This window comes from Phyllostomus hastatus, unplaced genomic scaffold (assembly GCF_019186645.2).
Source record: "Phyllostomus hastatus isolate PE091 unplaced genomic scaffold, TTU_PhHast_1.1 phas_scaffold_39, whole genome shotgun sequence".
Taxonomy (NCBI): Eukaryota; Metazoa; Chordata; class Mammalia; order Chiroptera; family Phyllostomidae; genus Phyllostomus; species Phyllostomus hastatus.
The window spans coordinates 3,842,379-3,861,742 of NW_025334028.1; the positions used below are offsets into that span (position 1 = coordinate 3,842,379).

The following is a 19,364-nucleotide window of genomic DNA, read 5'->3' on the forward strand; positions in this document are numbered from 1 at the left end:
TTATATGTCAATTATAATGGAAAAAATTGAAAATACTTTTTACAAAAAGGAAAAACCAGGAAAAAAAAAAAAGAGATAATTTTGCTTAACGTAGGGATGAAACCTATCTCCTAGTGTAGTGCAGATGGGGGAGGAGGAAAAGATAAAGATTTAACCAATATTTAGAGAATTCAAAGATAGTCTGAAAATCTACTTTACTGTATTACTTATGTCTGTAGTACATCTTTTTTATTTAATTTTTTAAAGAACTATGTTTTTAGCTTCTTAAGTGAAATACCCACTCACCAGTAGTATTTTATACCAATCTCTTTAAGCTATAATATGTTCATGCAAACATACCAACAAAATACACCAATATAGAGTGAAAATATCCAACTTAAGTTATTTTGGGCCTTTTTATTTAATAAATAAATTCAGTAAACAGCATTGTAAAAAGTGAACTATTAAAATTAAAAGGCACTTAAAATAAGAATATGACTGTTATGAAACAAAATCGGCAACTCTAACTGTGAGGAGTAATTACACAGTGGTCTGTTACATAGCACTGACTGACAGTAAGGCTGGCATAGTGATAGTAATTGCATAAGCCACAGTATAACTTCACATATTCATTAGGCAAATTTACAGCTAAAACATCAAAGAAAAAGTACTGATTAAAGAAGTCTTACCCCCAAACTGCAGATACATTAAATGATTAGAAATGGTGATGAAAAGCACCAGGCTTTAAACAAAACAAAATAAAATAAACTCACCCAAAGGTCCCAATTTAGAATATACTATGTGAATTAAGACCTTTATGTAAATAATGCTAAATTAATGACTTTTGCCTAAAATTTCCCAATACGTTTATCCAAGGCTTGAATTTATAAAGAGAAGGCATAAAAGTTGCAAGATTAAGTAACTCTTAAAATGGCACACAGGTTTTTAAAGCTGTTTCCCTTTCCTAACTCTGACATTTTCCCATGGCTTCTATAGATCAAGTATTTCAAAACTATTTTACACAACTAACTCCTAACACACTCAGCTTTCTGATATATCATCAGTCATATCGAATAGTCGAGTAGCAAAATAAATTTAAAACAATTCTAAGCTAGCTAGCAAGACATTTACCTTGGACTTTCTTATAACTGAAAAGTGACATATCTATAAAGCTAAAAATCTGTTTGAATACTTCATACTGAGAAATGCTCATCATTCTCACTACTTTAACTATTGCCCTTTCAATCATCCTCGAAATATCATTTAATCCAATAAGCACTTGATTCCAATAGTCCAGGAGGAAAAGGATAAAAAGGCACAATGTGACTTTAGCTGACAAGAATAAGCATCCTGTCTCAAGTCTTGTGTCAGTCCCTGGCATTGATTATAACATTATTTTCAAAATAACAGAAAAAATTTAAGATTATACATATTGTACATTTTCAAAACCCGCACATGAGTATAACCCATGGTGACACTGCCCTAAAGCTACCTTATTCTGTGACTATAAAATTCACTACTTTGCATTCAGTGTTGTATAATTTGTACAGGTAGTGCTCATTTTCCCTCATACTTCGGATTGACAACAGTTGTCACAGCACTCTTATAAATAGGATTTTCACCCTAAAAAAAAAGAAGAAAAATTATCAGTTACTCTACTAAAATCATGTAATATTATTTTATAAAACAGTATGAAAAGCTATGGACATTTTTGGAAGTTGCTTCTATTTTATCGGTCCAGATATCACACCCCATTTTTCAAAAAAGGATTAATAAAAGTTTACACTAATATGAAAAAGGGAAGTGTTACTCAACAGGTCTAAAGCTGCCCTATAATCTGGCATTATTCATTCCTGAGTCCTTCTGCCACTGCAGAGTTCATTCAAGAATATCCTCAATGGCAGTGTTCTGCTCTGCTTTCTCTCTTTTAACTAGCTTTGAATGCCTGTCTTAAAGAAAGAATTAACTCTTTTGCCATCAACTGCCTAATTCTTAAGCCTTTACTGTGCACAGAAGATGCCTGTTAATTAGAGGGAACCCTTGGCTTTCATTTCTTTGAGGGAGGGAGATGTTCTGAAGTACTTCCACAAAAGTTGCTAATTCAGAGAGCTCTGGAGTAAGGTTTTCAGTGTCACTGAGGGCACTGAGCCTCCACTAAGTAACTACATAACTAAATCTGCTTATAATGTTAACAAACATAATTACCACTCTTCATAAAATAATTATTATTCTTCAATATGGTATTGGTAAATGTTTTTATTGTGATACTGTATTTTAACAAACAGTAGCAAAATCAAATGACTCAAGCCTAAACACAGGAGTTCTTTCAAGATCCAAAAGTACATTGAGTGATATTTTAGGCAAGAAAATAACTAAGAAAAATATTTTTTAAAAATAAGAAAAAGAAAAAAAAGGAAAAATCGAAGATAGGCAGCTCAGGTAAAAAAAAATTTTTAATTAAAAAGGGGAAAATAACACACAACCCCATACTACTACTTTCTGAAAAAAGTCTCATGCTAATTGATACATTCCGATATCTGCTATAGCATTCTGTTTCCTCCTGTTCTTGTAGACTGAAAGTAGGCTTGAAAGCCAAGTGAGAAATACAGCCCAATAATTCTCTATCAGAGAAAATTACAGTGAGTACAAATCAAATATTAAATAAAAACTTAAAACACTGAGGTTTTAAACAAAAATTATGATTTTAAAATGTTTAGTTATATCTTACTATATTACTATGTGCAGTTAATTTTAAAAAATATTTATAGAAAGCATATAAACAGTAATTTTTGCTGTTAAATTTTATTCACACTTCACTACAGAGTATATTTGGATCTGGCTTTCAATGCTACAATTTCTGCACTCCAGAAAGATACAGTCTGTTGGATAACAAACATGAAAATAAGTCACTTTAATATAGTACAATACAAAGTAGAATTATGTACATAATAAAAAAACAGTTTAAGAAAAAAGGAATTGACTTTGAGATTGTAAATATTGTTATAGTGAAACTGAGTACAGATAAAAATATTGAAAGGTAAATAGAAAAATATACAAATCAAAATTCAAGGTGTAGGAAAAGGAATAGCACATACATGCAGAAATATCTCTGACTCAGAAGTTTTTAAGGGTGCATGTGGGAGTGTATGTTTTGAGCAGTGGGGAATGGAGAAGAGACAAGAAAGACGACAGTGCCAAATCAAGCAAGGTCCTCTATGCCATGCTAAACAAATGGAATTTTATCCTGTAGACAGGAAATCAATGAGGGGACATATAGCACGTAAGGGCTGGGTCCTAAGAGACACCAAATAAACCACTATGATTTCAGCAGTTAGTCTGAATACCAATTAAAAAATGATGACATGCCTTAGCCCCAATCCCATGTTCCCCCATAGCACAAAATACAGCTTTATTGGTCTTTTTTTTTCCCCAAAACATGGAGGAACTAAGGATCCCTCAGAGACAAATAATATGGATGATAAAAATCATATAATGTACCAAATTCTGAGCTCTAATCCCAACTGAAGCCAATATATTATCGCAAACACATTACAGCAGACATTTCACAATACAGACAGTAAACTGGATCCTAGCAACTACATTCTTAAGTTATAGAGTACAAATAAGTTACACTTGTTATTTCCATCTATGGTACTGCCCGTTCTTTTACATATGCTGGAAAAATAAATGATCACTTACTTAAATTTATTTAAAATAATGCTTTAGGTAAATCTAACATTTAATACTTAAGAATTATAAAGGAGGTAGAAAAAAAAAAAAAACACCAACCAACAAACAAACCCAGAAAACAAAAGAAGAAAAAAACACTTGTTATGGACAAGCCCAAAGCACAATTTATATGGCAGAACTTACCTTTGGAGGAAAGTTTCCCTTTTCATATACACAAACATTTATATTTATATTTTAAAGTCCATTCAAACAAAAATTCAACATGCAAGGTTAGAGGTGAAATGAAACTATCTGCATTAAGCATCATTTTAAATGGAGATAAACAAAAATAATTCAGATTAGTTTTCATTCAGAATGCAACCCACCTCTATTCCCAACAAAAAGCAAAGCCTATTTAAATCAAGAGAATAGGCTTTGTATATTGTGAAATGTACTCAGTAAAATTTCATCTTTGTGCTCACTCTGGAATGGCTAACAGATAGCTAAAGAATTACCTCTTCAAAATACATTAGATATACAATGCATGATTGTGGGAGATTAGAAATCCATTTGCTTTTACGTAACAGTAGAGAATAGACTGAAGAATTTTTTAATCCACTCGAACAATTATAAAGTTGATAATCTGATTTTTCTAATGTTGCTACATGACAGTCTTATGAGTTGAAATAATTACAGTGGTTGCTCATTATCCAAAATATATTAATAATATAATTGATTGGCCCTGGCTGGTATAGCCTAGTGGACTGAGCGCAGCTGAGAACCAAAGTCGCTGGTTCGATTCCCAGTCAGGGAATATGCCTGGGTTGCAGGCCAGGTCCCCAGTAAGGGGTGCACGAGAAGCAACCATGCAACAATGTTTCTCTCCCTCTCTTGCTCCTTCCATCCCCCTCTGTCTAAAAAGAAAATAAATAAAAGATGACAAAACTTAAACATATATATAAATTGACTGGCAAATTTTGGTCCCATATCAGAAAAGTGCTTTATAAGCCATGATTTATTTTAATTTCTTGATATTCATTCATTAAATCCTATTTTTTATTTATAGTTTAATTTTTCTTGACAAACCAACTCATAATTATCTGTGGCTACTAGTTTGTCTGGATTTCACTAATGAATAGACATTTTTACATTTGCTTCTTTAATTATCCAAAATGCTTGTTTTGGCTGAAAAAGTAACATTTCAGCCAAAAATTAAGTTAGCAATACAAACACTGAGTTTCAGTATTATTAATAATTTCCTTCAAAGTATAAGTCAATGCACAGTAAAGGTAAAAGATTTTACCTTTTGGACATACAGAGTTTTTTCTTCTATGAGAAATAATCCTATGAAATTGTCAACATTTGACTGCTTTGACATACCACAAAAAGAAAGAGAGTGAGGGAAGTTCTGAGGAAGGAAGGCAGGGAGAAAGAACTGAAGAAAGAAAATCCAAGCAAATCAATTTCCTTCAAAAAATGACTTTCTGGAAAGTACCATGTGAGAAAAAGAATGTGGCAAGTCTCAGACTAATATGAAAATGGAACAACCTACCTATGTATGAATCTGACTATATTTTTTCTGCCATGAAATTTAACTTTGCTATTTCAAGCCTCAAAATCTGCTTAGATATAAAAGAAAAATGAGACCAGTAATGGATTCTAATATTATTAATATTTCCTATATATCTAAAAATACTAACATTCTTATATTAAGATTTTAGTTGTTATTATTTTATAAGCAAAACTACAGTTTTGGTTTCTATGCAATAAAGTGATTTCCCTTGTACAATGTTTGTCCAATACAGCAGTGTTATTCTAAGTCAATAAATGTCAAAAACTATAATTCTCTATAAAGACTGATCTATCTCTTCCTAATCGGGTAACAGTCTCCTGAAGAATATGTGATTGCTACCAGTTCAAGGTAGTGGATAACACAGAAATGGAGCCCAACTGTCTGGGTTTGAATCTCAGCTCTTCCACTGATGAGATGTAAACTTGGACCAAGTTACCTAATCCTTCTTGTGCCTCAGTTTTCTCATGTGTGAAGTCAGTAGTTGGGAAAGGAAAGAAGAATTCTATATAACCAGGAAAGAGAAATTATTCTAATCACAATCTTTTTATCACAGAGTTTTAGGGGCTTATACTAAAATATTCTAGAAGCATTTCATAAAAATTCAGATATAAGGAAAAATCCTGTCTACTACTGGGAAGACAATGATAAATTTATCCTCTAGGTAAAACATAGGCCCACCAAAATAACTTGTCCTAGCTTACAGAAAAGGATAAGCAAGCCTTATTACAACTATGAAATTTTCAACTAAAGTTTTTATTTAAAACTATAAATTTTTCTTTTTAAAGTCTTGGTTAGTTTTTTTTTAAAAAGTTCAATATTACATTTGAGTATTAGACTCATTCAATGTTTAACAAGAAATATATGTATATATACAAATAAAAGGTCTTCTGGTTTTTAATAGAATTTCAAATTGCAATCAAGAAAAAGGAATCTCAAAATAAATCTGGAATCAACAAATGTTATGTCAGGTTACATTTACTTTGTCCTATTTTGTAATTTAGATTCACATTAATTTTTCACTCTTTCACCTTAAAACTTACACACAAAAATTTTTCATATAAGTATAATACCATCTAAAGCACTGGTTTAGAGTGAGGATTATGACTGACATGCTGCTATCACGTCAGTCAAAAACTGCCACACATTAGACATTCTGAGTGACTTGTTGTTAAAAATATGAAAAATCTGGAAACTGAGTGGCTCAATGCTATTCTGCTTAGTGGGAGAGCTCAGATTTCACCCCAGTCTGTCAGACCACAAAGCACATTCTCTTTCACTACAACATAGCTGCTGCTTCTACGCCATTATTTTAAAGCCCTTCTAAACACTAACTCTAAATTAACACACGAAAAAGGCTATAATATAATCATATAAATAAAGCCAGATTTAAAAAAAAAACAGCAAGTGACAAAGGACACACAGTGCAGTCAAAAAGGATGACAGTTCACATGCAAAGATAGAAAATGAAAGAAAATACGAACGGCACTTAGAGACCAGCTTTACGTCCATAGTTTGGATTCTTGAAATTATTAATAGGACTCCTGTAAATCGGATTTTCTTGCTAAAGTAAAAGAAATAGTTTCTAATGATTTCATCAGGAAAAATGGACATGTATAGTGTTTAAACACTATAAAAAAGAATTTTTACTATTTCACTCATTTTACTATTTTTATAATTCTAAAATTCATTATTTAAAAAGAAAACAAGCAAACTGTACTAAAGTGCAAATGACTAAAATTCATTTGTAATTTAAAAATGCTAAAAATTATTACAGCCTTCCTGTATTACAAGATGACTACATGAGGGCCAACATCTGGCCACTCCACCTCCAACTCCCAATTTTAAAGCCCTGAACACTAGCACAAACTTTCAGCCACTAACATTTAAAAACAATTTTTTATATAAAGCAAGGTTATTTGCTTTATATATCCTTATATATCCTTTTTAAGTACAGGTCCATGAATTCTCAAATTTATTACCACATTCATAATCAAGGTCATCCCAAAAAGATGCCTCATGACCTTTACCCCCACTCCAGCCCCTGAAAACCACAGATCTGATTGCTGTCCCTCTGGTTCTGCCTTTTTCCAGATTGTCATATAAATGAAATCATACAGTATGTAGCCTTTTGAGTCTGGGTGCTTTCCACTTAAGGTTCTTTGTTAGAGAGAGAGAGAGGGAGAGAGAGAGAGGGAGGGAGAATCTTTCCATTGAATAGGATTCCACTTTACATGAGATGAAAAGGCAGAAGAGCTGATTTAAGATCAAAATTATTAAAGAAATAAAAATACTGACCAGAGTAACAAGAAGTTACATTCTTATAGCATTTTAATGAATATATTTAAGATGTTTTGTTTTTTACTAAATGTAACACTTAATGAGGACATTAATAATCAGTTTTAGAGTTAATAAACAAGTCTCAGAAATATTACATTTACTTTATGACCCACTTTACTTCTTATGTGTTTTGCAACTTACCGTGTCCCATTTGGCATTCATTTTTTCCTTTTCGAATTTGGCAAATTCCCTTCGGTCATGAATTATCATTAAAAGCTTCCAAATCAGCAGCAATGCAAGGCCAATCAGAACAATTCCAGCCACCACACCAGCTACAATTGGAATGATATCTGGACCAGTGGGGCACTCTGTAAAGTATGAAAACAACAACAACAACAAAAAAAACCAACTTAGCACACAAGGGATTAATGTGTGTAGAGTACAGCTAAGACTACAAAGAACTGGACAGTCTCTTATAAAAAGACAAGTGAATATAAACTATCCCAAAGAATCTATAAAAGACATTAGAACTAACAAATGAGTTTACAAGGCCACAGATTACATGATTAATAAATAAAAAATCATTATGTATTTCTTTGTACTATACAAAAATTTATTTTTACATATTGGGAATTGAATTTTAGAATAGTATCCTCTGCAATAGCTTCAAGAGTCATGAAATAGTTATGTATAAATCCAACAAAATATGTGTAACATCTGCATGCTAAAAATTACTAAACATTGCTGAAAGAAATCATTCTATGTTCATGAATTAGAAAACACAGTATTTTAAAATATCAATTCTCCTCTAATTTGATCAATGCAATCCCAAATCAAAATCCTGGCAGAATTTTTAGAGTTATCAGCAAATTAACTCTAAAATTTACAAGGAAAGCAGAAAATTTGGGAAGTGCTTGAAAAACACTTTTGGAAAAGAACAAAGTTGAACTACTCACATTATCAGACTTCAAAAATAGTATAAAATGGCAGTAATTGAAACAGTATAGTATCAGCTAAGATAGTTGCAGAAATTAACGGAATAGAATATAGACTCAGAAATAGGCCCACACATGTTATCTTATTTCAACAAAGGTTAAGAAAGGTCAGTTTTTTTATACAAATGATGCTAGAACTACTGGACATTCATATGCAAAAAAACTGAACCTCATTCCATATGCTAAGATTAACTCATATGGGGTAAAGACCTAAGTGAAAAACCAAAACTATAAAACTTCTGGAAGAAAACACAGCAGAAAAATCTTTATGAACTTCAGTTAGACAAAGAGCTCTCAGATAAGATAACCAAAGCAAGATATGTAAAAGAAAAACTTGGTAAACTGTAGTTCAATTAAAATGAAAGCTTCTGGTCTTTAAAATATCTTGCTAACAAAATGAAATGTCAAGGAAGAAAAGACCGGGGAAGCACTATTACAAAACACAAATCTGAATCGGCAAAACAATATTGAGACTTTAGAAACCAGTTTGGCTCTTCCCTGTAAACATATGCATCCCATATGGCCCCAAATCCATTCTTTTTTTTTCTTTTTTTTTTCTTGATTTAATCTTCATTGTATTTTTTTCCATTACCAAATCCATTCTTAATATTTATCCAAGAGAAATGAAAACCTACATTCCCACACAAAAAAACCCCAAATATAAAAAAAGCACATAGACCAAGCTCCAAGTTAAATATTATCAGTATCATCAATAATGATATAATTCTTACTAACTGTCAGGCATTGTGTCAACTACTTTGTGTGGACCCCTGCACTTAATCTTCAAACTCTCCACTCATAAAACTTCACACTTGCTTTCTCTTCCTCATTTCTTATACCATTCCTTAAATACTGTTTTAAACTTTGAGACTAAAAACTGTCCCAACTTGAAACTACAATAATCAAGCTGGAAGCCATTCCTGGATATCAGAGAAACTGCCGGTAGCCCTAAAGAGCAAAAAGAAGACATAAAAGAAAATGAAAGGCATTTTGAAACCATCAGATTTATACCTGGAGTCTCTACAACATGTACAATGGCCTCATTGTTCCCATTCACTGAATATGTGAAATAGAACCAGCAATCATCAACATCTTTCTCCTTGCAGTGGGACAGGGGATCGACCTGGCCTGGTTGGGGTAATTTGTCTCGACTTTCAACTTTGGTAATGTTAAAATGGGAACATTCCTGTGCGCATATATCTTTCTTTTCTCCTTTATTGAAGGCTCTGCACTGAACACATTCTCTGTTAAAACACAAATTATTACATTTAAAATTTATTATTTAAAATTGCTTAAAGGTTACTTTGTAGACTAGACTCAAAATTTGACCAAATTAAACCAAGAGCAATGAAATATTTGAATAAATGGAGAAGTATACAATATTTATCAATGAGAAACTAAATATAAAGATGCTAGTTTCCCAAGTGAAATTATTACAGTTCAAACTAAAATCCTGAAATAGAAATAAGACTAGTAAAATAAAACTAGCCCTATCATATATTAAATATGTAACATAAAACCAAAATAATTTAAACAATGTGTTGCTGATATAATAACAGTTCTTCAAGAGGCAAAACCTTCGATTGTGCTTAGTCAAAAGGTAGTAATTCAGCAATTGGTAATGCTAATTTAACAAAGGTTACTATACAGATTTAATTATATAACAAATTCAGATCAAAGTAACAGTACCACTCTCATATCACATGTTTCAATACCATGAGGTACTGAGAAAGAATATTTTAAGATTTAAAGATTGGGCTTCTGTGTTGCATATAATTTACAGTGGTACTCTTTACAGTGGTAATTACTGTAGGTACTCTTGTGGATTTAGTGATAATATGTAGGGCAACAGATAGTAAATATCAACTATTTTGAACTTACTTATGTTCAGCACACACACCGAGGCAGGTCTGACACATCTCACAAGTTGGCCCTTGAAACTTGGGATCCGTGCACTTGCAGGCACCACACTCACATATGCCCCGGCCATTGCAGATCTGTCCGTTTGTGGCCATGCATGATGTCGTGTCTAGAGAGCAGTCACATGCACTTCCTGTGTAGTTGGGGTTGCACTCACACACACGGCACTTGCAAACACCATTTCCTATAATTAAAAATATCCTTTCTTATAACAATGGTTAAACACATAAAAACCAAAGCATTAACTTAAAAGTAAAAATAAGCAATAGTGGGGAAGAAAGTATATCTAAAAGATGAATGGACCCTCAATGCCATCCTCTGTCACAAAGCAAACTCCAAATATTTTTATTGTATTAAATGAAATATGTGAAATAGAACCAGCAATCATCATTTTATAACCATTTTCTGACCACTTTCTCACCTCCACAAATTAAGCCGTTGGATCTATCACAGTTGAAATTATCACACTCGCAGAATTTGCCAGAATAAATTTCATTTGTATTATCCCTCTTCCTACAAACACACTGCCCACAGACACACTCCCCATTGTTGCTGCAGATCTCGGAGCTGTTTTCTTTCCTGCAGTATGCATCCATGTCTTCACTGTTCACTTCATCTGTGCTGCATTCACAGTGTCTGCCAACGCGCCCCTCATTGCACCTAAAGAGAGTCCAATACTTCAATCCCATAAAATAACAATAACTAGTTATGCTTCTGCAAAGAATGAGAGAAGAGATAAGACTATGAACAATGTCTTTAAACTACAAGTACATTACACAGAGTGTTCCTGTACACAAAAGTGTATATATGCACACAAGACCAGCCATTCCAGTTCATACAGAATAGATGCAAGGATCTAGGAAAAAAATCTTTCTTAAGGAGAGTAACCTTTTAATTAAGATGAAACTGTAATCTAGCAATAAACAGTAAATAAAACATCTACAAACAGTATAAATTTATTTTTAAAGAGTATGTTTACAAATGATACCCTATTACATTTGCTATTATAGGTGAAATATCTATAAATTTAATGCAATGGTCCAACTGTTAATCTAAAAAGGCACAACAAACATACCCCAAACGTGCATGGAAGCCGAAGAAAAACACTAAGCATTATCACTTGAAAACAGAAGTAACATACTGTTTAAAAACAAATGTATCCCACCCTGACTGGTGTGGCTCACTGGGTTGGGTGTCCTCCCACAAACCGAAAAGTTGCTGGTTTGATTTCCAGTCAGGGCACATGTCTGAGCTGCATGTTCGGTTCCTGTGAGAGGTAACTGACTGATGTGAGTCTCACATCGCTGTTTCTCTCCCCTACTTCCCCTTTCTCTAAAAATAAATAAATGAAATCTTTGGGGGAAAAAATGTATCCTATGGGTCCAGACTTTTCAGACACCCTGTATCTTTTTAAAACACCTGATGCTTATAGACACTGAATACACTGATTCTGTAATGTCTGCTAAATATATAAAGAGAAGGCAGACAAAACATATTCAAGATAACCTGTTTAGTTAAATGATATTTTACTAAAAATGCATCTATATGACTCAGGATAAGAACATGAAAAATAAACATCTTAACTGCTCTTTAGAACAGACAGTTAATAACTGATAGTGAAATACAGACATTTCTTCTTCTCATGATTAAAACCCTTAAGAGGCTATTCCTTTGGGACTAACATTAAATTAAAATACACTCCCCTCCTATTATAATTTTAAGGAGAAAGCTGTATAAAGAGTATTTTTAATTGTAATTAAAAAAATTTTTAAGTTATTTTAGTTTTAGACAGTGGAGAAGGGAGGGAGAAAGAGAGGGAGATAAACATCAATGTGTGGCCACCTCTCATGCACCCCTCACTGGGGACCTGGCCTGCAACCGAGGCAGGCATGTGCCCTGACTGGGAATCGACCAGCAACCTCTTGGTTCACAGGGCGGCAATCAATCCACTGAGCCACATCAGCCAAGGCATCAATTGTAATCTTTAATTAAAAAGTACATAACCACAGTGTAGCATTGCACTTTAAAATAATTTGATTAAAGTTAATTTGATTCTAAGTTCTGAAATACTGTTTTCTTAATTTTACAAAATGTATTCATTTAAAAAATTATTTTAACAATGTAGAAGTATATGTAATATACAGTGAACATCCTTTATTGCTTCCTAATTTCATTTCCCAGATAAAATCACCATTATAAGTTTGATATATTTTTCCAAGAAAGCTTTAATAAACATATTACTATAAGCATACTTAGCTCTAGAAAATTCAGATTGCTATTATATGAGAGAAAAAAACCCAAATGCTACCTTGATAGTTTGTTAAATACACATCTTAAATGAAAATAAAAGCTTTACTTAAAGAGCAGTCTTAAGAAAAAAAGGCAAGGAAGGACTTTCTGTAAATATCACACACTAGATCATACTGGTTGGAACAATACATTTGTTCCATATAGAGATTTTTCACTGGATGTCCCAAACATAGCCTGCCTTATAACTTTTCAAACCTATCAACGCTTCCCTGTGTCCTTCTCCAACAACCTCCAGCATACCTGCACGCACCACACTCAAACGTTCCATTCCCTTCGTGACACTTTGGACTGCCAGGGATGCCTTCACTTTGGCACTCACACTCACAGATGAACTGAAGAATAATCTCAACTTCTTCAGTGAAGCCCAGAGGCTTAATTTTAATGGTTTCAGAATTCTTATTTGGACATTTATTTGAAGTTATGCTAATTTCAAATTGAACCTTAAAGAAAAAAAGATTAAATTTTAAGTGAACTGAACAATTTAAATCTACTAAAAATATTTCAAAAAGCTACTCATTTCTTTTATTCTCACATTACAAACTAGACTACTTATATAAACAATTTTTTTCTTCAGAAAATGTTTATATAACCTACCTCATCTCCAATGGAAATATTAGAGCATTTTCTTCCATTTTCCCCTGTTCCATTCACCCCATTCTTGCAGTAAGATTTATAATTTATTGTTACTCCTTCTGGCAATTTGCTGTTTTCTAAAATTACTTCTGAGGAAAGGGACTAAAGCAAAGACTAATTATACACAGGAAAGGCAAAAAAAATGCTACTAAAAATAAGTTGAATGTATAAAACCAATGAGTACAATAAATTGTTAAGAGAACAATATCATTTAAATAAAATAATTGAAACCAAATCCTGAGTGCCTAGAAAACACAGAACCTAGATAAGCAGACACTAATTAATTAGAATCAACCAGTGTCACCCCCATAAATTCAAGATCAATTCTTCAAAATAATGTACATGATTGAAAAGAGTATTGTTTTAATTACTGAGTTAAAATAATGATAATCATATGGCATTGAAGCTTGATATTAATTTTGAAGAGTCCTAAGAACTAGGAACCCATATCATCTTACCCCATTGGCAATATGGCCCTATGACCTCAGCTTGACCTGGGACCAATTGGCTAAGAAACTATGTCAGCCCTGGCAAAAATAAAAACAAAAACAAAAACAAAAACAAGTAAAAAGGTTCCAACCAGTGCTTTTAAGAATCTCAGACTGCTTAGGACAAATATAAAAAGCTGCAGCATAAAAGGTATCTCTGTAGGATGGGAATTTATGCTGTTACAATGGGAAACAACTATGGGATAGACATGGAACAACCGGAATATTGAAAATTTTAAAAATCTCTTTTTTTGGATTAGGGTCATCCTAAAACATTTTGGGAACCCCTGAAATGTGTCATGAAGGGAGTTTTACTTTCTTTGAGCAGAGTATTCACAACAGGGTATTGTCCAAATAGATCTTATTTAAAGTGTACTCACATTGTATGCATCAATGATCAACTGAATTACATTGCTAGAATTTGCAGATAATGTTCCTACTGCTGACTTAGGGATCAAATTTTTCAGTTCCTGCAATTAAAAGATAAACACATAAAATACTAATACATTCATTCGACCATAAGCACCTGAGTACCTACTACTTATTTTTAAATACCAGTCCCCTATACATTTTCTAAATAATTTAAAAAGTCAGAACTGAAAAAAACACCTAGTTTTATAATATGTATTAAAAATATAAAATACTTTTGTAAAATCCAGTCTGCCTGATATTTTTCCGCACTTAAACTGAGATATATGATTTTGCTTCTAATGACTAAAGAAAAGGGGTCTAGAAATTTTGTTCTTTGTATCTTGTACATATATAGTTACCTTGTAAACAGGCTGAAATTCTTCAGTAACTGCAAAAATTGTCTGAATGTTATTTTCACTTAGTTTCTGGACAAGGTGAGCAATAGAAGGATAATCCTAAAAAAATAAGTAATAAAATTTTAGTATGTAATTGTTGGGAACTTCCCTGCCTGGTTTCAGGAGCTGTAACCCCCCATGGCTAAGGCTGAGTGAGAGACCTTTGGACCATAAGCCACTGAGGAGACAAAGCTTATCTCCCTGACAGGGGTGCTGCCTCTGCTACTTTTACTTCATCCTGCCTGGCACCCAATGCTTGATTGGTTAGCCAATGATGGGTAAGATTCCTCAAGGGAGGGACGACCTAAGATAGGCATGATCATGGGAGCCCCCAGGGAAGGACCTGGGGGCTACAGAAAAGGGGTGATGGACCCTTGCCCCTTGGCTTTGACATAGCCTGAGTCCTCATTCTGTCTGCAAGAAGTCTCCTAATCTCTTGGTTGCCTTACTTCCCCTGCCTGACTTAAGCCTGAAACAATGCCTTAAGCCTGAAACAATGCTGGTGATGGGTGTAGCCTGTGCTGGAAAGGGTGGGTTCCCCAGGTGATCAGGCCTAAGAAAGAATATGTAAAATCCTGTGAAACCTGCTTTGTTTAGAATGTTCTCAATTAAATGATAGGGGTCCAAGCAGGAAGTGAGTTTACTCCTCAAAGTTTTCTGGCCATTTAACTATCTGACTCTGACTAAAAATAGGCCCTCACAGTTCTTTGTATGTTACCTATTGTTTGATCCTTACTGCCTGATAATAATTAACCTTGTATTCCTATGCAAATTGAATCCAATAAAAACTTCTCAAGGCAAGGGTAGGGTGCTTTCCCCTTGAGAGAGAAGTTATGCCATCCCTTTTCCTCCATAGGATTCAGTCGTCCATGTGAATTTATTTTGTCTCATCCATAATGCTTCGGACACTGCAGGCCGGTGTCCACGTCATGTAACTACATCCAATCAATATCTTTTGCAGTTTTTTAAGAAAATCATAATAATTTGCATATATAAGTGGATTACTTACACAAGGCTGACTGAAATAACACAAATAATTGCTGAAATGGGTGGTATTACCTGTGGGTTTCTAATCCTCTTCTCACTTTATACGTATACAAAATTTCCATAGTAAAAAGGTTTTATAAAGGAAGGTTCTCTTTGTATATTAAATGTCAGAACGATGAAATTAAAGTATTGGCAGTAATTAAAGGTTGTATTACCTATCACTTAAGAAAAAGACCAGGATTCACCAAGGTTTAAGTTTCTTCCAGAACCTAAATAATTTGCCAGTCTTTATTTTTAGTACAAAAAGGGTGCTTATTTGTACAACTACACAAATTACTTGTTTAGAAAGAATATCAAACTTGCTAACAAATGATTCATGCAAGTGAAAAGAGAGGCAGCTATGGTCAAGGCATGGAACAACTGTCTAAGCAGCTCCTTTTATCCTACTGAGTCCCTTTGTCTAAGTGGAAGGAAGCAAGCACAAAGCCACATCTTTAGAAACAGCAATACTAGCTTTCCTGCACATTAGGTCAGGACCCGAACTTACCAAAATAACAAAACCTCAAACCCTGAAAAACCCACAAGCCTGTCAGCTACAATACTCAGTATTAAACACTAAAATTCAACAAAAACCCATTCAATGTGTAAGGAATTAAGCACTTACATAATAATGGCTCATTGTGTATACATTATTTTCCAGGTGACATCGACCATCATTTGGTAAAACAATGCCACCAAGTTTCCCATCTCCAGCAAAGTGAAACCCAGCGTCTGTAGAAAACACCAGCAGCCGTGTAACATTCCTCCAGCCAATCAATGACTTAAAAAGAAAAGGATTATAATTTTAAAATACTACTCACAATAATTCATATAGACTACCACAATACTTTTATAGCCTTATTTTGTATCTTCTCTTTTCACAATGCTAATTCTATTCTTGCTGATAAACACATAGAGCCCACTGAATAAAGCTCCTCCACCCCACTGTAAACTGCATCTTGCCTGACTGTCCATTTCTCTTAGCTTCTTTTTAGTAACTTTATCTTTAAAAATCAATGTCTGTCTCCCCAATAGAAAGTAAGTTAACTTACTCCATGTGTGGCAGGGACCACATCTTGTGCTGCTCACCTTCATATCTGCAGCAGCTCACACAGTGCCCAGCACACAGTAGGAACTTTGCATTAAATAAAAATGTCGCAGCCCCTTCCTTTACTTTACTGTCCTGCTGCTGTCTGTCCCCTTCCATCCTTGCTCTGGCTGTCTTCTACAGCAAGAATTCCCTTATCAACCCTCCATAGTAGGCCCTTCTTCTTTAATTACAGAACAAATGATCTTCTCCAAAGACTTGCCCTGCTTAATTCCACCATTCTAACACATTAGTAATGCTTATTTTTTCATTTATTTTATTCTCTACCTTATTCAACAAAGAATTTAATATAGCAATAAAAACCTCTTCTCTCTTGGTAATTTTGTAATTATATTTGTCTAGATTTACTCAATACATCTGTTTATATCCTCACAAGACTGTAAATTTCTTGAAGCAGAAATTAAAGTTATTAATGCTAGCAACTCAGTGGATCTAGAGAAGTAGGTGAACAGTTAATTTCAATCAGCCCAACAGGCAGAAAGACAGCAGTGGCCATGGGTGCTATAGACTGTTTCAATCCCACAGGTAGAGGCACAGTTACAGGCAGCCCAGAATGCTCTCCTGACAGTGACCACTAACAGGATCACAAACGAATGGCTGGAAAGAAAAAGGGTGTCGGGAGGCACTACCTAGAATATTAATCTTTCTTCCTCTTTAAAAGCAGACTATCCTCAAATTGAAACTACCCAGAGAGAAGTTAAAAGTAGCAAAAATATAGTAGTTAAATATCTGCTTAGTGCTTAGTGGCACTTTATAAGGATTACTAAATTTAAACTTCATAATAGCCCCATGACATATAGCTATTATTATCACTTCCTAAGGAGAAGGAAACAGCCCTCTAGAATGGCAAAGTGAATTGCCTAAGATCAGTGGTGATAGGAAAATTTAAAACCACATTCTAATAGTATAAAGACTGTTCTCTTAACTACTAAAGTGTTATACAATATTATTATCTTGGATATCAGTTAGCACCTTAGCAAAAATTGGCTGAAAAGTAACCATTTCAAAACATCTGAAATCAAGGAGGAATTTTTAAGAAATAGGGGTACTACAACGAAAAAAAGAAGGAAAATGATATAGTAGCAGGTACTTAAACTTTACCCAAGTGCCCATAAATAGACAAGTGGAAAAAAAGCTGTGGTACACACATACAATGAAATACTTAGTTGGCCATTAAAAAGAATGAAATCTGACCATTTGCAACAGTATGAATGGACCCAGAAGGTATTATGCTAAGTGAAATAAGTCAGACAGAGAAAGGGCAAGTGCCATATGATTTCACTTACATGTGGAATCTAATGAACAAAATATACAAACCATCAAAATAAAAACAGACTCAGAGATACAGAGAGCACACTGGTAATTGCGAGAGGGGAATTGAGGAAATGGGGGAAAAGGTGAAAGGATTAAGATGTACAAATGATTAGTTACAGAATAGTCACAGAGATGTAAATTACAGCACAGGGAATATAATTAATAATGTCATAATAACTGTGTAGAGCCATGTGGATACCTGAAATATCAGGGGACCACTCTGTAAAGTGCATGACTGTCACTATGTTGTACACCTGAAACTAATACAGAACAATACTGAATGTAAACTATAATTAAAAAAGACAAACTTTATCTCACAATGTTTCCTAGTTTCAGCTACAGCATTACAAGGTCATCCCAAAATCTACAGCTGGTAAGTGGATCATAAAACTCTAACCACTAGTCCAGTGGACATGAGCTTGCTACTACTGGAAATCTTAAAATTACAATTACAAATATTGTATGTCTTCTTAAAGTACATGTTCTCAGCTTATAAATTAGGACTTTAAAAAGTTCTTTCTTCCTGAATTACCAAAACACAGGGAAAAGCATACTTAAAGATGATGAGCAGAAGAAAAGTGACCAAAGGAAATGCCATCTGAAGCCACTCTCTATCTGGGCACTGTTAATGTTCCTGCAATACCTAAGATGACCTCAGTTCCACCTCCACACAAAGCCAACACATCAGGACATCTAGGCCTCTCTAAAAGCCTTAAACAACAGCTAAAGTACTGGTGAAGTGTCCCACTGTTTCAAATAGTAAGCATTCTGGATTTTTAAAACCCTGTATAAATGAACTAAGTGCCTGGTTCAAATAGAGACAAAATGATTACATATGCTTTTTAAAGCACTTGTAGTTGGAGGGAATTTAAGGGACTAAATTCTGTAACTCTCGGGCAACTGAGTACAATATGGTAACAAAGGTAATTTTTTTCTACTAACAGAGAGTAGAATCACACGTAAAATTCATACAAATAATATTCCTTTGTAGAAAATGAATGTACTCACCCCACAAACTGCAACTTGCATGATTGCATCAAAGCCACCTTCTGGAGAATCCAAATTTCCAGATATGCGTTGTTTACCAACAAGTTCATTAAATACTTCACCTTTATCAGTAAGACTGAGCACATTTTTGTAGCTAAATGGGCTGGTACAGTTCTGATCACCTGTGCAAGGGTTCCTGAGCTTGGCAGGTGTTGTACTAATATATGGCATCACAGTCTTCTCCACAAATGAGCCAAACCCTGTGCAGGAAAAAGGGCA

General features: G+C 33.9%; 1 protein-coding gene across 4 annotated transcripts in view; it reads right to left on the bottom strand.

Moving 5' to 3' along the window:
• Nucleotides 1–370: 370 nt before the first annotated feature.
• Nucleotides 371–19,364, bottom strand: part of ITGB1 (integrin subunit beta 1) — a 39,389-nt gene continuing 20,395 nt past the window's right edge. For 3 of the 4 annotated variants that reach the window (XM_045820150.1, XM_045820151.1, XM_045820152.1), the window contains exons 6-17: nt 19,107–19,345; nt 16,302–16,457; nt 14,615–14,710; nt 14,225–14,314; nt 13,318–13,458; nt 12,964–13,163; nt 10,835–11,073; nt 10,375–10,597; nt 9,505–9,737; nt 7,700–7,866; nt 6,703–6,782; nt 371–1,602 (exon numbers count right to left, since the gene is read on the bottom strand). In XM_045820150.1, the coding sequence (XP_045676106.1) occupies nt 6,708–6,782; nt 7,700–7,866; nt 9,505–9,737; nt 10,375–10,597; nt 10,835–11,073; nt 12,964–13,163; nt 13,318–13,458; nt 14,225–14,314; nt 14,615–14,710; nt 16,302–16,457; nt 19,107–19,345 (1,859 nt within the window). In that variant the 3' untranslated portion in view covers nt 371–1,602; nt 6,703–6,707. The remainder of the gene's footprint in view (nt 1,603–6,702; nt 6,783–7,699; nt 7,867–9,504; nt 9,738–10,374; nt 10,598–10,834; nt 11,074–12,963; nt 13,164–13,317; nt 13,459–14,224; nt 14,315–14,614; nt 14,711–16,301; nt 16,458–19,106; nt 19,346–19,364) is intronic. The other variant, XM_045820153.1, reaches the window with a different exon arrangement.